Source organism: Salvelinus fontinalis, chromosome 39 (genome assembly GCF_029448725.1).
Source record: "Salvelinus fontinalis isolate EN_2023a chromosome 39, ASM2944872v1, whole genome shotgun sequence".
NCBI classification, from domain to species: Eukaryota; Metazoa; Chordata; class Actinopteri; order Salmoniformes; family Salmonidae; genus Salvelinus; species Salvelinus fontinalis.
In genome coordinates, this window is record NC_074703.1 from 19,224,224 (window position 1) to 19,241,017 (window position 16,794).

At 44.5% G+C, this 16,794-nt stretch overlaps 1 protein-coding gene across 1 annotated transcript; it reads right to left on the bottom strand.

Moving 5' to 3' along the window:
* Positions 1 to 1,429: 1,429 nt before the first annotated feature.
* On the bottom strand, positions 1,430 to 9,795 carry LOC129838897 (mucin-2-like). The gene is made up of 4 exons (XM_055906154.1): positions 9,575 to 9,795; positions 8,350 to 8,577; positions 6,323 to 6,596; positions 1,430 to 5,741 (listed from the first exon to the last, which is right to left on the bottom strand). The coding sequence occupies exons 2-4, from the start codon at positions 8,476 to 8,478 to the stop codon at positions 3,904 to 3,906; spliced, it is 2,241 nt and encodes a 746-aa protein (XP_055762129.1). The 5' UTR covers positions 8,479 to 8,577; positions 9,575 to 9,795; the 3' UTR covers positions 1,430 to 3,903.
* Positions 9,796 to 16,794: the final 6,999 nt, after the last annotated feature.

Below are 16,794 nucleotides of genomic sequence, written 5' to 3' on the forward strand. Positions count from 1 at the left end.
CTCTGTTAATGATTTTTGTCATTAACAGCGCAATTAGCTAAAGGAGAGAGCAGCAGTGTGATTCACATCAATGCGCTATGTAGATATCAATAAGAGGTGATATCCGTATCGCCGTAGACTACACCACCGCTGTCATCCTTACCTCCAAGCGTTTATTCAAGTTGGATAATCTTTGGAATGCCGACAGCAGTCTCACCATTGGAAGACATTGCTTGGATTGTAGCCTACAAAAGCCTATTCCTGCTCTTTTCCCGCGATCCATCAAACCCATGTGCTGTGTCATCATAGTGGTCTCTGACTTGTGGTCAGACTCGCTCAGGTGGAACAAACTTACATTTGCGAGATTTTTCAATGCGGATTTGAATGTCATTGAGAAAACAGAAATGTCAAAGATTTATTTTTGCAAACCTCCTTTCTGAATTTAAAAGTAATCCTTGAAGTAAGCATCTAGTTTGTCAAAAGTATCTGTAATCTGATTACAATATTTTTACTGGTAATGTTTACAGTTACCGTTTTGTAATCCGTTACTCCCCAACCCTGGTCCCACCAATATGGCTGGGAGCTAAGCCTCCATTGATGTACCTATGTGTGTATGAGAGGGAGTGCAAGACTGTATTCGTGCATCTGTGTGTAAGAGAAAGAGGTAGTATGGCAGAGGGAGTGTGTGTGTTTGTTTGAGGGCACTCTTAAATGTTTTTTATGCTGCCTCTAATTACAGACCCTAAACATGCTTATTTCCTCACTTCCTGCCTTCGTACCTCCCCTCAACACACACACACACTCCTTACCCAACCACAGCTTTAGTTGCCCTCGCTCACACTCCCAAAATAGCCAATGCCCCAGATGTTCTTGGTCACACACACTCAGACCCATGCCCCACAGAGGGAAAGAGAGGCTCTCTGTTGGGGCTGGGTAAAGTGGTCTGACTCTGCAGTGTAGACAGCATACCCATGTGAAACTGGGAGCGGCCGTCCACCTAGCAGAGAGAGTACACAGTGGGCTACAGCTCTCCAGGGAAATATTCTGTACGAAAGAGAAGGTATCTCCATATTCTTACGTCTTCCTCTGTCATCATCTCTGTCATCTTCCTCTGTCATCTGTCAAAAAGGGAAAGACAAAAACAATATTGAGGAAGACTTATGGGAGTTTGACTGTCCAATTATTTCATCTTAGTGGCAGAAAGGAGACAGGGAACTTTGGAATCATGACCTTCATGGATGGACAGTCAATGAAGTAATAGAATAAGGGGTTCGAGTGTAGGCTGAGGTGAGTTGATGCCCTGGAAAGCTTGTCTGTTTACTGTTCCATTAAAACCATGGTGAAGTATTTCCCAGGGAAGAGAAATCATTATAAACCATACACTGAGATTCTACTCATTCATAACATGGTAAATGCCCTGCGAAGAATAACAAACTCTGGATAGGATAAGTTATGTATATTAGTCTCTTTATTAGGTGACACAGATGTACATTAAACGTTGTGTACAATATGACAATGAGCAAAATATATAAAGCCGCTGTTGTACCATAGCAGCAACTTTTGTTGACAATTTGTAAATGTTAATTGAATGTCAAATAAAGATTTTGTAACGTGAGTCTTTTTGGATTCTCTCTCTGGGTCTGCAAACTACAGGTATATTTTCCCAGTATGTGTTTGTGTGTATTAGATACTTCATGAGTTACTGTAGATGAACTACAAAACCGGAGTCTGACTTTTTTCATTAAAAAAAAAACTTTAAAATGGACAAACATGTTTCGCGCACGCACGTACTCACTCACGTACTCACTCACGTACTCACTCAAACATGTTTCACACACGCACGTACTCACTCACTCATGTACTCACTCACTCACGTACTCACTCACTCACGTACTCACGTACACACACACACACACACACACACACACACACACACACACACACACACACACACACACACACACACACACACACACACACACACACGCACACACACACACACAGAGGGTTATGTACCAATATATCTGCAGTCCAGCGAGAAACAAGAGGCATCAGTTATGATGACAGTTAAATGACATATTGCAAATGCAAGTTCAGCATACAGTACATGAACAAAAGAAGGGCAAAACAAGAAAAAATGGTCCTTGTGAGTATTTCTGGATTCTGTGGCTTCAGTGTTTGTGTTTTGGACATTGCAAGCCCTTGCCCGTCCTCACCAAGTTACGTTTTTCCCCCCTCAAAGTAGTAAAAGTCTACATTTCAAACCACATCCAGTGGTTTTGTGTGGGAGGAATGTCCATGGAGTAAAAATACACTTTAGCCAGCGCTGTAGTTACATATCACTCCTTTCCTAGAAACTCAAGCCTGTCTTGCACTCCCTCTTTTCTGTAACTTACATTCACAAAAATGTCATATGAGGAGATAAACACATGGGGTCACTTCAGAACTTCCAATAATTTGATATCCTTTGAGCTGAGCATATGAGGTACATGAATGCAAACTATTTTAATTGTCACTTAGTTTGCTTGGTATGCCAATCAATTGTTACGTTTCTAAGCTTTGCTCTTGCATGAGGGAATGTACCCCTTTCCGAGTGACCTGTCTTTAACATACCATATGGCAGCAGTGGAAATCAATGGGTGCATAAATACCTATCAAGTAGGATATCATCAATATTTATGAGTAGGATGGTTACCGTCCTCACAGGGAATATAGATACATTCTAATAGATTAGTGTAACGTGTACGCTGGGAGTAGGGAAGCACGTACAGGGAGTGAATTTAATAAATAAATGAACATTGAACAATGCAAGTAACACGAGTAGCGTATATACATGAACCAGCTAGTCAGAAACAGAGTCAATAACACCTGAGGAAAGAGCCAAGGGGAGTGACAGATATAGGGGAGGTAATCAGGAAGGTGATAGAGTCCAGGTGAGTGTCATGAGGCGCAGGTGCGCGTAACGATGGTGGCAGGTGTGCGTAGAGAGGGGGGAGCGGGAGTAAACGTGACAATTAGTGAGTGAAGTTAATTCAACCTTATTCTGCCAGGAAAGTCCCTCAAACTATGTGCTTGTTCATGCTCTTAAGAGCTGAACGGTGAGATGCATCACACTCTTAATAACCCCCTGGATAACAACGACGCTGAAATCGGTAAACAAAATAACATGTTGTGAGGCTCTTCAGTTCTCAGGTGACTGCACAGCCAGTTTATAATGATTCCAGTTCACTTTATCAGTACCAGGCTCAAACTGATCAGTAATCATTATAGTGTCATACAAAGTCAATGTAATTACATTGGGTATATAAATCCATCTTTGGAGAGTGAGAGCGTGTAAGGATTCTCACTGGTAGCTGAGGATGTGACATCAGAAGGTGGCAAAGGTAGTAAAAAGTCGGTCTCTGCCAAATGTGCCAATGCCAAAGACATTCAGCTGTCTGCATTACCCTTTGAACAGGTCTGTTTTTTTTGTCTGTTTTGGCCCAGAGAATATTAGAGGTACATGTATACTGTAAAGTACAATATGTCTTGATTCAGAGGCAATGTAAAACACTTCGTCGGACTACAGTTAAATAGAGCACAATTAAGAGATAGTGCTTTGATGCATATAAGTGTGGGATTGTTGGGTGAATGTATTTGTGGGTATGAGTGCATGTGCACGTGTGTGTTTGAGTGCGTGTATGTCTGTTTGACGAATGTGTGTGTACATGTCTGCGTGTGTGTATTTGTCAACTAGGCCATGTGACGTGTCGGACTCGTTTGTCAGCATTCAGCGCTCAGAACCGGGTGTGCCGGTTTCAGCCCGGATCATTCCACAGTAATGTAGGTATCCTCTCCTGCCACGCCTCACACCCTTTCAGAAAAACTCCAGAGGCCTTCGTTACGTCTGTCCACCTGGAAGCTGAATAGAGGTTATGCAGAGAGTTAGAAAGTGTCTTTCAGCAGTCCCAGTTTCCGGAGAGCTTCTCTGCGTGACTCATCTGTCACTCCCCGTCCGGAGAACTGCACAGTGATCCCCTGGGAGCGGAACGATGGCTTGGAGACGGCGGACTTCGGCCGGGACTCCGGAGAAGAGGGAGACGCCCCCGCCCTATTGGCGCTAGGGGGAGTGCTATAGCGGAAAGGTCTGGAGGCTGGAGAAGGCACTGGGGCTGAAGCTTTGCTGGGGTACCTCACTAGGGTGTGTGTGAGGATGTCAGGGGTGGTAATGGTAGAGGGGGTGGTGTCGGATGGGGTGACCATTCTGGTCTTCCCCCCGTAGCTCTTGACCTCGTAGGACATGGTTTCTCCTTTGGTTGGGATGGAGCTGGAGGTTGGTGGAGGCATCCTTTTGGCTGGCGTGGAGGTTGAGGCTGGGGAAGGCATCACTCTGGCTGGGGTGGAGGTGGAGACTGGGGGAGGCATCACTCTGGCTGGGGTTGAGGCTAGGGAAGGCATCCCTCTGGCTGGGGTAGAGGTTGAGGCTGGGGAAGGCATCACTCTGGCTGGGGTTGAGGCTGGGGAAGGCATCACTCTGGCTGGGGTTGAGGCTGGGGAAGGCGTCACTCTGGCTGGGGTGGAGGCTGGGGGAGACATCACTCTGGCTGGGGTGGAGGTGGAGACTGGGGGAGACATCACTCTGGCTGGGGTGGCGGTGGAGACTGGGGAAGGCATCACTCTGGCTGGGGTTGAGGCTGGGGAAGGCATCACTCTGGCTGAGGTGGAGGCTGGGGGAGGCACGGCCCTGCTCTCGATGTCTGGCTGGGTTAGGTCAGCCCTGGTTGTGGTAACAGGAGCAGGTTTCATTACCTTAGTCTTACCCCCGTAAGGGTTGAAGTCACTGTGAGAGGTCACTGGGTGGGCCTTACTGCCATGGCCACTGGTGGAGGGAGCTACAGCAGCAGCCTTAGAGGGGTTCACCACGATGGTCTTCCCGCCATAGCTGTTAAAGTCCTTGGACGAGACTTCGGGTGACGGAGAAGCAGGCTTGTTGTCATGGATACTTGCATGAGAGGTGTTGGTGTTGACTGTTGCTGGTGGCAAGGTCTTTGCCTGTCTGGCCACATCTGGTTTACTCACGGGTGTCAGTGTAGGGGTAGGCATGGGAACGGGTGTAGGGGTGGCAACCGGAATCGGGGCAGCAGCGGGTTTGGTGTTTGTGCTGCTATTGTGGGTGTGGTTTCGGGTCAAGCCCAGTTTGGACAGTGCCTCCATCCGGGACTTATTTGGAGTGGGATCCCTGAAAGACACACTGCGGGTGGGAAGGTTTACCTGGGCGTTCTGCAGCCCATGGAGCTCCTCCGCCTCCACAGGGTGGGACGTCCCTGATAGGTTAGCCAGCATCTGAGACTTCCTATCCTGGAGGTTCACATTGGCCAGCGAATGGCTGTGGTGCTGGTTGCTGCCCATTATCATGCTGATGTTGTTGGGGTAATGGGTGGGCTTGGCTGAGGTGGTCGGGTCCTGTTTGATTGGATAATCCGGGGAGGTGGGTGGTCTCTCTACGTTCTCTAAATCAAGGTTCCTACGGCAGTTGGACAGGAGGGAGGAAGAGAGGATGTTGGTGTTCCCCACACTCCCCTGGTGCTCTGCAATCTTCTGGGCGATGCGGACGGGGGTGGGGACGGAGCCTACAGGCTGGTACAGGGCGTGGCCATAGGGGGCACTGTCCTTGCCAGGGGGCGGCAGGTTGTACTCTGTAGGGAAGTTTTCCATCCCCTCACGCCTCGGCTTGTTCTCAAAATGCCTCTCAGGGTTGTTCATTACCATGTTCTGGGTGAAATCTGCAAAGAGAAAGAGTTTGAGAGGTAAACTCATCAGTTCGCTGTACGTTCTGTATCTTCAAAAGACAAGGTCAATGGCAAATCTATATCTTCAAAAAACCTTTGGGTCAATGGAAAGTCAATCATATTTCTTGTTGTAACGATGTACGCTGAGAGTCGGGTTAGCAAGTTCGGGAAGTGAATACATTTTAATAAATGAACAAAACAAGAAACACAAACAGAGCTCCGACATGAAACAGCAACGATGACGACTGGGGAAGAACCCAAAAGGAGTGACATATAAAGGGCAGGTAATCAAGGAGATAATGGAGTCCAAGTGAGTGTCATTATGCGCAGTAACGCTGGTGACAGGTGTGCGCCCTAACGAGCAGCCTTGTGACCTAGAGGCCGGAGAGGGAGCCCACGTGACACTTGTATATTCACTATATAGTACAAATGTCAATGTTGAGTAATCTGTCATGCTGATGATTGTGATGAAGTCTGATCTCATTTGACTGTGGTAATTCTAATGATCCAAGGGACTGATAATCAAATGTAAACAGTACTGTTTAGGGTGGAGCAAGGAGCGAACTGTGCTGTACCTGGCATGGGGGGGTTGAATGGTGCATGTGTGGGGTGGACCAGATCAGGCTGTGCTGGGCGAACCAGGTCTATGATGTCCTTGGGGGTGGTGCGTCTGTCCGAGGCTGAGAGGGGTGGTACGGGGCTGAGGCTGGGGGCGGATGCCCGTATGGGGGGTCCTGGTCCATCAAGCTCATCTACTGCTGGGGGAGTTAGCAGGGAGTCGATGGTCTTCTCAAAGAAGAGGATACAATCCTGCTCCTCCTGGCTTAAGAAATGTAGCGCCTTATCCTCCTGTAGGGGGCGACACAGGGCACAGGGCAACACAACACACAAGTTACTTGGATGGGAAACGCCGACTACAGGGACACACGAGTAGATCATCAGAAACGTAGGTTAAAGGTGCTCTTTGGTTAAGGGGTAATTGTAACACGAGTTACATTAATGTGACATACAGTATCTCCTATACTATAATCAGGTCTAGTGTATGGAATATACTTCCTGTTGCCTTAAAAAAGTTATGTAAAGGATGTAAACAAACACAGATCCTGTTGGTTTAGCCTTTCCCCTCATACTCGAAAGGACCACACACACTACACTGAATGTTGATCTGCCGTTCGCCTGCCGTTCGTTCGGTGTGCTGTGTTTTAGAGACCATCCGCTCGTGGACATCTATCTGCCTGCCAACATTTTTTGCATGATTTTTGTGTCCCAATCCATCCAGCTGCCTGCCATCTCTCGTATGTTTGTGTGTGCGTATGAGCCACGGTGAGAACAGTGCTGCTTGTTCGTGCTCTCCCACCTCTCAACCTTCTAATCCCCCTCAACCTAGCACAGAGACCTGGAGGAAGGAGCCTACACCCTCCAGCCTCTCCAACAGGGAGGCCTCACTGCCTACATGTTACATCACTACCTGTCCCTCTGTACAGAGCACATACAGCCACAGAACACAACACAATAGGCATAGGGTATACAATGATAGGGCTGCTTTGACAGCTGCTGGATGACACTGACTATAGATTTTTCCACTGCTCCCTGGGGTCTGTTTCACTCAAGATAATACACTGAATCAAAGGGCAACCTGGTTAGATTGTTTCAAATGAACCTTAATGGGTTTAGGAAAAAGGTACGAGGTCAACAGAATGCACAAATGAGCTAGAGACTAGCTATATATACTGAAGATCCCCCATAAAACAATGTGTCATCTAAATACACACATGTAGGCAGTAGACACACAAACCCAGGAAAGCGCACACAGACACAAATACCTGGCTGACAATGGCCCATTTTTATTGCAACCAGAAAATAAACAACGGATGCACCCATACCACTTTTCATCAACCATTACCACCACTGTCAATCAGCGACAAACCAAATATTTTTTGTTTGCTGTTTCAAGTTACGACCCTGTGCCTGTGATTACGAGGGTCAACAGGTTACCGCAGCAGGATGCCATCTCGTTGCTAGGCATCACTGTAGGGATGGAGAGATCAACCTTTACCAGAGGTAAATCTGTACCACAACACAGACCTGTTCAACTCAGCCACACACACCAGCCATACAAACACATGTATGCACGCACCCATGTGCACACTCACACACGCACCAACACACACGCGTGCACATCTGTAGGCAAACTAATTTCGAAACCAAACACAAAGACCACTGACTTCTGTTGTGTGAAGCAGGACCAACAAAACTGCACCTTAACCGGTTTCCCTCAGTCTCTGTGGTGTGTGTGTGTGTTATCCCTGAGGCATGCAACAGGATGTAGTCATTAATCCTGTGTAAATTCTCAGTGGCAGCATGACAGAGGGGGGCATGGAGACAGACTTTGGTGTATAAACAGATAAGTCAGGTTTTTCTTAAGTCACACGATGAAAAACACCTGCTCTAAACCAGGAACAAGTGGGTGAATACTTCAACGCCATGCCCCCTTAATATGGGTGCGTAAATTGTGAACAAAGGGAGAAATATTTACATTTTGACCTAAGATACCAAGAGAATAAACCATTAATGGAAAGGGATTCATATAAGTTATACTCACAAATGGTTTACTGTGGGAGTTTCTATCAGCGCCATCGTGACCCCCGTTGACACCAAAGTAGAGGTTCGGATTGGCTTGCACTCGGACGTCCATGGTTATAGGGTCAAATGCCAGGCAACTCCTGGGCATCTCATGAAGGGTCAGGGGTTTCCGAGCAGTCCTTGGAGAGAAAGTCGAGGGAACGTGTCTGCTCTCACTCTGAATAACCTTTTAATCTCCTCAAACAGTCTGGAAACAGAGAGAAGAGGGACGGCTTTAAGGAAAGGAGGCTAGTTCAAACAATAACATAGTAGTAGGTGTACAGTATAAGACTACTTCCCTGATAGCCTGAACAAAGGGTGTACGGTAATAGAATGAATGTAATAACACAGTGGCGTTTTGGTTTACTGTAACATCAATATCATGTTGACTGTCTCAATACTCTCAGCGGAGCCAGCTGGTGAGAACAGAACACTCTCCCCTGGGAAAATGTCTTCCTCATTCCTTCCACCCCCAAACACTTCTTCAGGGTAAATCTGTTTCATGTAAATGCCAAACTCTCAACCCAAAAGTTTGAACTCCAAACTGACACTGACTCAACCATTTCAGCTGAAGTATCAGTCATTTTGCAACAGGTTGTCATGTTTGCCAATGCTGGTCGCCTCAGCGGGGCAACACATCCAAGTCACAGCCATAAACACGGTTCACCTTGTTCAGTAGGTCCCTCGACTAGTGCGTCGTTCTCATAATACAGTTATTACACCCTCTATAGCAGGTTATTACAATATACCTAGTACATACAGTGGAGTTTTTTTGGCACAGCATCACTAGTACAAAGCTCATAAACTGATAGACGAGTTATTCTGGATCGGGTATGTTAGCGACGAGCAAACAGGCTCCACCGGATAAGCCCTCCTTGTTTATGACCTTCAAATAAACTTACATTGGATGCTCAAAGCTGTTGATGGATGATTTGTCAAGGTGACTGCTTTGACACATTCCATTCTCGCCATTGGTTTCGATGTAGCCTATGAGTTTATGTCATGATCAAATAAAGCCTAAAATTAAGATATTTTGCTGTGGGACACTGGGACTTCATATTCCCATTCCCAGTATTTTCATTGCAGATTTGAAATATTAGACCAAATTAGTCCAAAATAGGCTTCCATAGACACAAGGTATGGTAGACACATTTACATTGAATGTACTGTACTTAACTTTCTTAAACATTTAGATATACACTTACCTTAAAGAACCATAGGCTTCTGAGAAAAATATATCCAAATGTCCCAAAACGTCACTCTGTATACAGGGATGGAGTAACAAACTCTTCCTTTTCGTAGAACAAAAACATAAAATCGTTAGCTTTGTTCTCAGAGTTCTCTGCCCTCCAGTCTCCTCGCGGTACTGGCGTACTTGGCGACCTCCCCGTGCGTAATGTAGCAGGTCTCCTGTTCCAGTGAAGCGTCAAGCGCACAAGACTCCACCCAATACCGCAGCTGAGCAGTGAACTGGAGCTTTCATTCAAGTGCTGGAGACCGCCCACTGACTACTAGAAATGATTAAGAGCGCTTTTCTCTGAGTCCAAGTTAAATATGTAGGCTATTATAGGCTTTTTCACTTAAACAATTAAGCAATCTTGGCTAATGACAGCATGGCCACCCCTTGAACTTAACGCACGCACTAACGTGTCACATCTGGAATGTTCTGCAAACCTTTCGCTTCAGACCCTATGACCTTAATAATTATGAGCTAATATCATGCCCGAGATGTAATTAATAATCCGGTTTAGCCTACAAATCTCGTGTAGCAGCTTTTGCCCTGCCCTGGTTGGGACCAAAACTTAACAAACCCGACTCTCTGGACTAGAGTTTCATTACAGTTTCTACTTTGGTACAAATGAGGTTGGCACCCAATTCACGCCATACCCTGGCATTGTTATTAACATTTCATTCATAGGCAGGCATGTCTGATATTTTCATGAATCATAGTGCTTCTTTTTTTCCAGCCTAGTGAATGACATAATTATTGGAATTCCAAAGAACTGTTATCATCATAGCAACAACCAAATTAAAATGCAAGAATTGTTATCTAGTTTGGTTTACGTGCGAACATTGCGTTTAATTTGAGGACATTTTTGTATTTTTTGGGCCGTGACCCGGTAGTCTTTGGCCGCACTTTGTGCTGCTGGCATTACACTATTCGCCACCCATATTAGAAAGAGACTTCGTCTTTGTATCTGTACCATAACGATTCCGGTGAATGCATGGGCAGCACCATTGAGCGCTATCTCAATTTTAAAGTAACATTACTTCTTATTTTGTGTTTGAAAAAAGCATAAAGCTAATATTGGTGATTTTACGCCACCTCTAGTGCTGGAGTACCCAGTGGCGATCCGTCATTCAGGGAAGGCACAGCATTGCCTTCGGTTCACCTGTTTAGCCAATATATATATATATATTTATTTTTTTTATTACCTCTTTTGCATGTTATTTTGGCATTAATACATGTCACATATCAGTTTGCAAACTATGTAAAAAAAATAAAATGTATTGAGTTCATAAAGCTGCATACAAACATGGTCTCTTTTTTGCTTTCTTGTGTAAGGCAGCTCCAAAATGCAGGTGTTTAAGCCTAGCTCAGTACTTTCTGTGGTAGAGGGGCAGCCAGAGAAAATATGTGTAGGAGTAGGTAATCTTCTCTAGTTGAGCCGTGATTGGCTCAGTGTTCTGTCACTCATGCGGACACTATATCACCGCATAATAGGGAGAGCTAGAAAGTTCAAGCCCCCTTGGGTGCTGTCATATATTTACTTTAGAAGTTCCCATCCAAGAAGGCTCAAGGTTATTGGTCACAGATAAAATGACGCCAAATCACGTTATATCTACCGTAGTTTTGATTGGACTGATCATGCCAACATCATACTTTCAAAAGCTTACCTAGCAAGCTAGACAAGTAGTCATCATCATGAATCACGTCAACAATCTAGTGGAAAACCTTTTTCAATCCAACATTGGAAATCGCAAATTCAACAATGAGTAGATTATATGGAATCAGTGGCTAACTGCAACGGTTGCAAAGCAATCTCTAGCCTGCTATTTAGTGGAGAGGGTGTGTGGTCCACGTCTGGGTTTAAAGGTCTCTTTTACAAACTTAAAAGGATAAACATTCACACGCAACACCATGGGCCAGAAAAGGTTGAATACAATTGGCCATGCTGTCAATCCAGCATGACTTCTGTCGCGATCAAAACAACTAGAAACTCGGAACTGGGAAATCTCAGTCTTCAGTGAGTTCAAGACAACTGGGAACTCAGGGGAAAAACGAGCTCTAACTAGGAAAATACATTTTGAATGGTCATCCAACTCGGAATTCCAGTTCGGGAACTCAGGCCTCTTTCTAGAGCTCCGACCTGAAAATCACTGACGTCATGATTCAACCTTGTTTTTTCAGAGTTCCCAGTTGTATTGAAAGCACCATAAATCCAGAGAATGCCAGACTTTGATGACAACATTTGCCCACAAGAAGGACCGTCGCGCAACCTTCCTGTTCAAGTGAGCACAGTGTAACAGTATAACTTTAAACCGTCCCCTCGCCCCGACACGGGCGCGAACCAGGGACCCTCTGCACACATCAACAACAGTCACCCACGAAGCGTCGTTACCCATCGCTCCACAAAAGCCGCGGCCCTTGCAGAGCAAGGTGCAACACTACTTCTAGGTTTCAGAGCAAGTGACGTAACTGATTGAAACGCTAGTAGCGCGTACCCGCTAACTAGCTAGCCTTTCACATCCGTTACAACAGCACAACGATGAGTCCTAAAACGCCTTGTATACTGCTGCATAAATTATGTAATATGCCAGGGAGATATGTATACTGTAGCTAAGAAAGTAATACTAAGTGTAGTAAGGTGTTAATAGCCCATGTGCCCCACCCTAATAATTTGGTCCCTTTCCCCCTCGTAATTTAGCTACTGTTCCGACTTGGTGGTGCATGTACAAGATTTACATGCTAAAATCGCCACTGATCACCGCCCTCTAGTGGCCCCAACAAATTAATGCATTTTCTTCTCATTATTTTGTTTAGGGACTCCCAATGGCGATTTTAACACGGAAATCTTGGTGGGGTAAAGTCAACTTTTTTTCTTTTGGGATTACATGCCAGCAAAGCCACTGCACAACACTAAACAATATATTAATTGCACTATAACAGTGACAAACAGTGCATACAAACTGTTAGGGCCTACATAAAGCTGTCCCAACAGCAGAGCTTTCTTTTCAGCACCATGGAGTGAATCCTTACCACCGCTACACCTGGTTATCAGCAGAGACTTGTCTGGCAGCGACACAGTTCATTCAGCCTCATTTACTGCCTTTTTAAAAAGACATGGCTGACTTGCTTAAACAAATGGGGCTTCTACTGATAATTGAGATGTACAAACTATGGCACAAGGGAACGATGAGCAGATGAGAGGCAATCTGTAATTTCGATTAAGACCTTAATGAGTGAGCTAAGACGGTCGTAGTCAATAACTATTTGTTCAGCACTTTTGAATGGGCCGTTCTTACATTTTGCCAAAAGGCACCTAAAGACTCTCAGACCATTAGAAACAAGGTTCTCTTGTCTGATGAAACCAAGATTGAACTTTGGCCTGAATGCCAAGCGTCACGTCTGGAGAAAACCTGGCACCAACCCTACGGTAAAGCATGGTGGTGGCAGTATCATGAGGTGGGGATGTTGTTCAGCAGCAGGGACTGGGAGACTAGTCAGGATCGAGGGAAAGATGAACAGAGCAAAGTACAGAGAGATCCTTGATGAAAACCTGCTCCAGAGCGCTCAGGTTGGGGCGAAGGTTCACCTTCCAACAGGACAACGACCCTAAGCACACAGCCAAAACAACGCGGGAGTGGCTTCGGGACAAGTCTCTGAATGTCCTTGAGTGTCCTATGCATTAGAATCATCCACTTTGTCACATATGCATTATTTGAATCGAGCATTGACGACTAGCAGTTTTTTCCTTGAAGAGATTTACTTTGGTATTTTGGTAATGAGTAATGGTAAGGTCCTTTATTTACTTCTCCAGGGTCAGATAAACTTGTGGATACCATTGTTATGTCTCTGCGTGCAGTTTGAAGGAAGTTGCTCACTAGCGCCAGCTTAATTGCTAGTTAGCATTGGCTCGCAAAACTACCTCTAACATCCTTCAAACTGGACACAGATACATAATGGTATCTACTGAGTTTGCAATACTAAGTGTAGTAAGGTGTTAATAGCCCATGTGCCCCACCCTAATAATTTGGTCCCTTTCCCCCTCATAATTTAGCCTAATGTTCAGACTTGGTGGTGCATGTACAAGATCTGACTCTGGGGAAGTAGATAAAGCCTCATTGGAAAAATCCTGAAGTATTCCTCTAACAAAAAAGCTTGACACGAGGGGGCCTCACACCTTTTAAGAAGGAGAAGAAGTCTAAAAGTAATTTTTTTTTTAAATGTTCGCAAGTATGTTCCTGCTATGTTAGTTTCCCTGGCACCGTTTCCATATGCTAACGTTTTAGCATTTGTGGCAAAAATTCTATCTCAAATTTTATTTGTCACATTCGCCGAATACAACAGGTGTAGTAGACTTTACAGTCATGGGACCGATATTAGCATTTTTTACTCATCATGTCCAAATCATCCAAAACTATATAAAATGGATTGTGAAGCTCAATAAAATCCCTTATAGATGATTTGAACATGATGCAAAAACAATTATAATATCGGTCCCATGACTTAAATGGGAAAGCATGTCATACCTTGTCCTTAGACTGCTTACATGGAAGTAAACCCAATATGACATTTTGTAATTTGGGTCAATTATCCCTTTGATATCTTTGACTGTGGGGGATGAAAAAATTATTTGCATCTGCAACAATTATTATTTGAAAAATTCAATGGATGTTTTGTGCATAAAATGATGATTAAAGTGTCTCCATGTCTATGGGAATTGTCTTCCTGGGCCGGACTATAGTTAAACTGCAATACCGAAAGTGTCCTCAACATCAGCAAGAGAAAGTAGCTGATCATGACCTACAGGAAACGGACGAGCGAGCATGCCCCCATCCACATTCTTTGGAGCTACAGTGGAATGGGTCGAGAGCTTTAAGTTCCTCGGTATCCACATCACTAAGGAATTAACATGGTCCACACACACCCACACAGTTGTGAAGAGTGCACTACAGCACCTCTTCCCCCTCAAAAGAGTCTGAAAAGATTTGTCATGGGCCCTCAGATCCTCACAAAGTCCTACAGCTGCACCATTGAGAGCATCTTGACTGGCTGCATCAGGTCTTGGTACATCAACTGTGAGGCACCCGACTGCAAGGCTCTACAGAGGGTGATGAATACGGCCCAGTACATCACTGAGGCCAAGTTCCCTGCCATCCAGGACCTCTATACCAGGCAATGTCAGAGGAAGTCCCCCAAAAATTGCCAAAGCCATATGTTCTCTCTACCACCACATGGCAAGCGGTACTAATGCACCAAGTCTGAAAACAACAGGACCATGAACAGCTTCTACCCCCAAGCCAATAGACTGCTAAACAAGACTGCTAAATAGCTAATCAAATGGCTACCCGGACTGCCTGCATTGACCCCTTTTTGCACTAACTCTCTTGGACCCACTGGACTACCCAAACACTGACACACACACACACACACACACACACACACACACACACACACACACACACACACACACACACACACACACACACACACACACACACGCATACTGATGCCACACACACACTCACACACGCACATTTTCACACTCACCACATATGCTGCGGCTACTGTCTTATCTATCCTGTTGCCTTGTCACTTTACCTCTACCTATACACTACCGGTCAAAAGTTTGAGAACACCGACTCATTCAAGGATTTTTCTGTATTTTTTCCTACATTGTATTTTCTACATTGTAGAATAATAGCAAAGGCATCAAAACTATGAAATAACACATATGGAATCATGTAGTAACCAAAAAAAGTGTTAAACAAATCCAAATCTATTTTATATTTCAGATTCTGCAAATAGCCACCCTTTGCCTTGATGACAGCTTTGCACACTTGGCATTCTCTCAACCAGCTTCACCTGAAATGCTTTTCAAACAGTCTTGAAGGAGTTCCCACATAGGCTGAGCACTTGTTGGGTGCTTTTCTTTCACTCTGCAGTCCGACTCATCTCAAACCATCTCAATTTGGTTGAGGTCTGGGGATTGTGGAGGCCAGGTCATCTGATGCAGCACTCCATCACTCTCCTTCTTGGTAAAATAGCCCTTACACAGCCTGGAGGTGTGTTGGGTCATTGTCCTGTTGAAAAACAAATGATAGTCCCACTAAGCCCAACCAGATGGGATGGCGTATTGCTGCCGAATGCTTTGGTAGCCATGATGGTTAAGTGTGCCTTGAATTCTAAATAAATCACAGACAGTCACCAGCTAAGCACCCCCACACCATCACACCTCCTCCTCCATGCTTACAGTGGGAAATACACATGCAGAGATCATCCGTTCACCCACACCGCGTCTCACAAAGACACGGAGGTTGGAACCAAAAATCTCCAATTTGGACTCCAGACCAAGGGACAAATTTCCACCTGTCTAATGTCCATTGCTCATGTTTCTTGGCCCAAGCAAGTCTCTTCTTCTTATTGGTGACCTTTAGTAGTGGTTTCTTTGCAGCAATTCGACCATGGCAGTCCTCATGAGAGCCAGTTTGAGCCAGTTTCATCATAGTGCTTGATGGTTTTTGCGACTGCACTTGAAGAAACTTTAAAAGTTCTTGACATTTTTCTGTCATCAAGGCAATAGGTGGCTATTTGAAGAATCTCAAATATAACATATATTTTGATTTGTTTAACACTGTTTTGGTTACTACATGATTCTATATGTATTATTTCATAGTTTTGATGTCTTCATTATTATTCTACAATGTAGAAAATTGTAAAAAATAAAGCAAAACCCTTGAATGAGTAGGTGTTCGAAAACTTTTGTCCGGTAGTGTACATAGCTATCTCAATTAACTGTAAGTACTACTTAAGTTGTTTTTTAGGGTATCTGTACTTTACTTTACTATTTATATTTTTGAAAACTTTTACTTTACACCCAAAAGTACTGGTTACATTTTTTATGATTAACAGGACAAGAAAATGGTCACACACTTATCAGGAGAACATCCCTGGTCATCCTTGCCGCCTCTGATCTGGCGGACTCACTAAACACATGCTTCGTTTGTAAATGATGTCTGAGTGTTGGAGCATGCCACTGGCTATGCATAAATAATAAAAGATTATACCGTCTGTTTTGCTTAATATAAGGAATTAGAAATTATTTATATTTTTGCTTTCATTTTTGATACTTAAGTATATTTTCTCAATTACATTTACTGTTGATATTTAAAACCAAATACTTAATTTTTTTTACTCAAG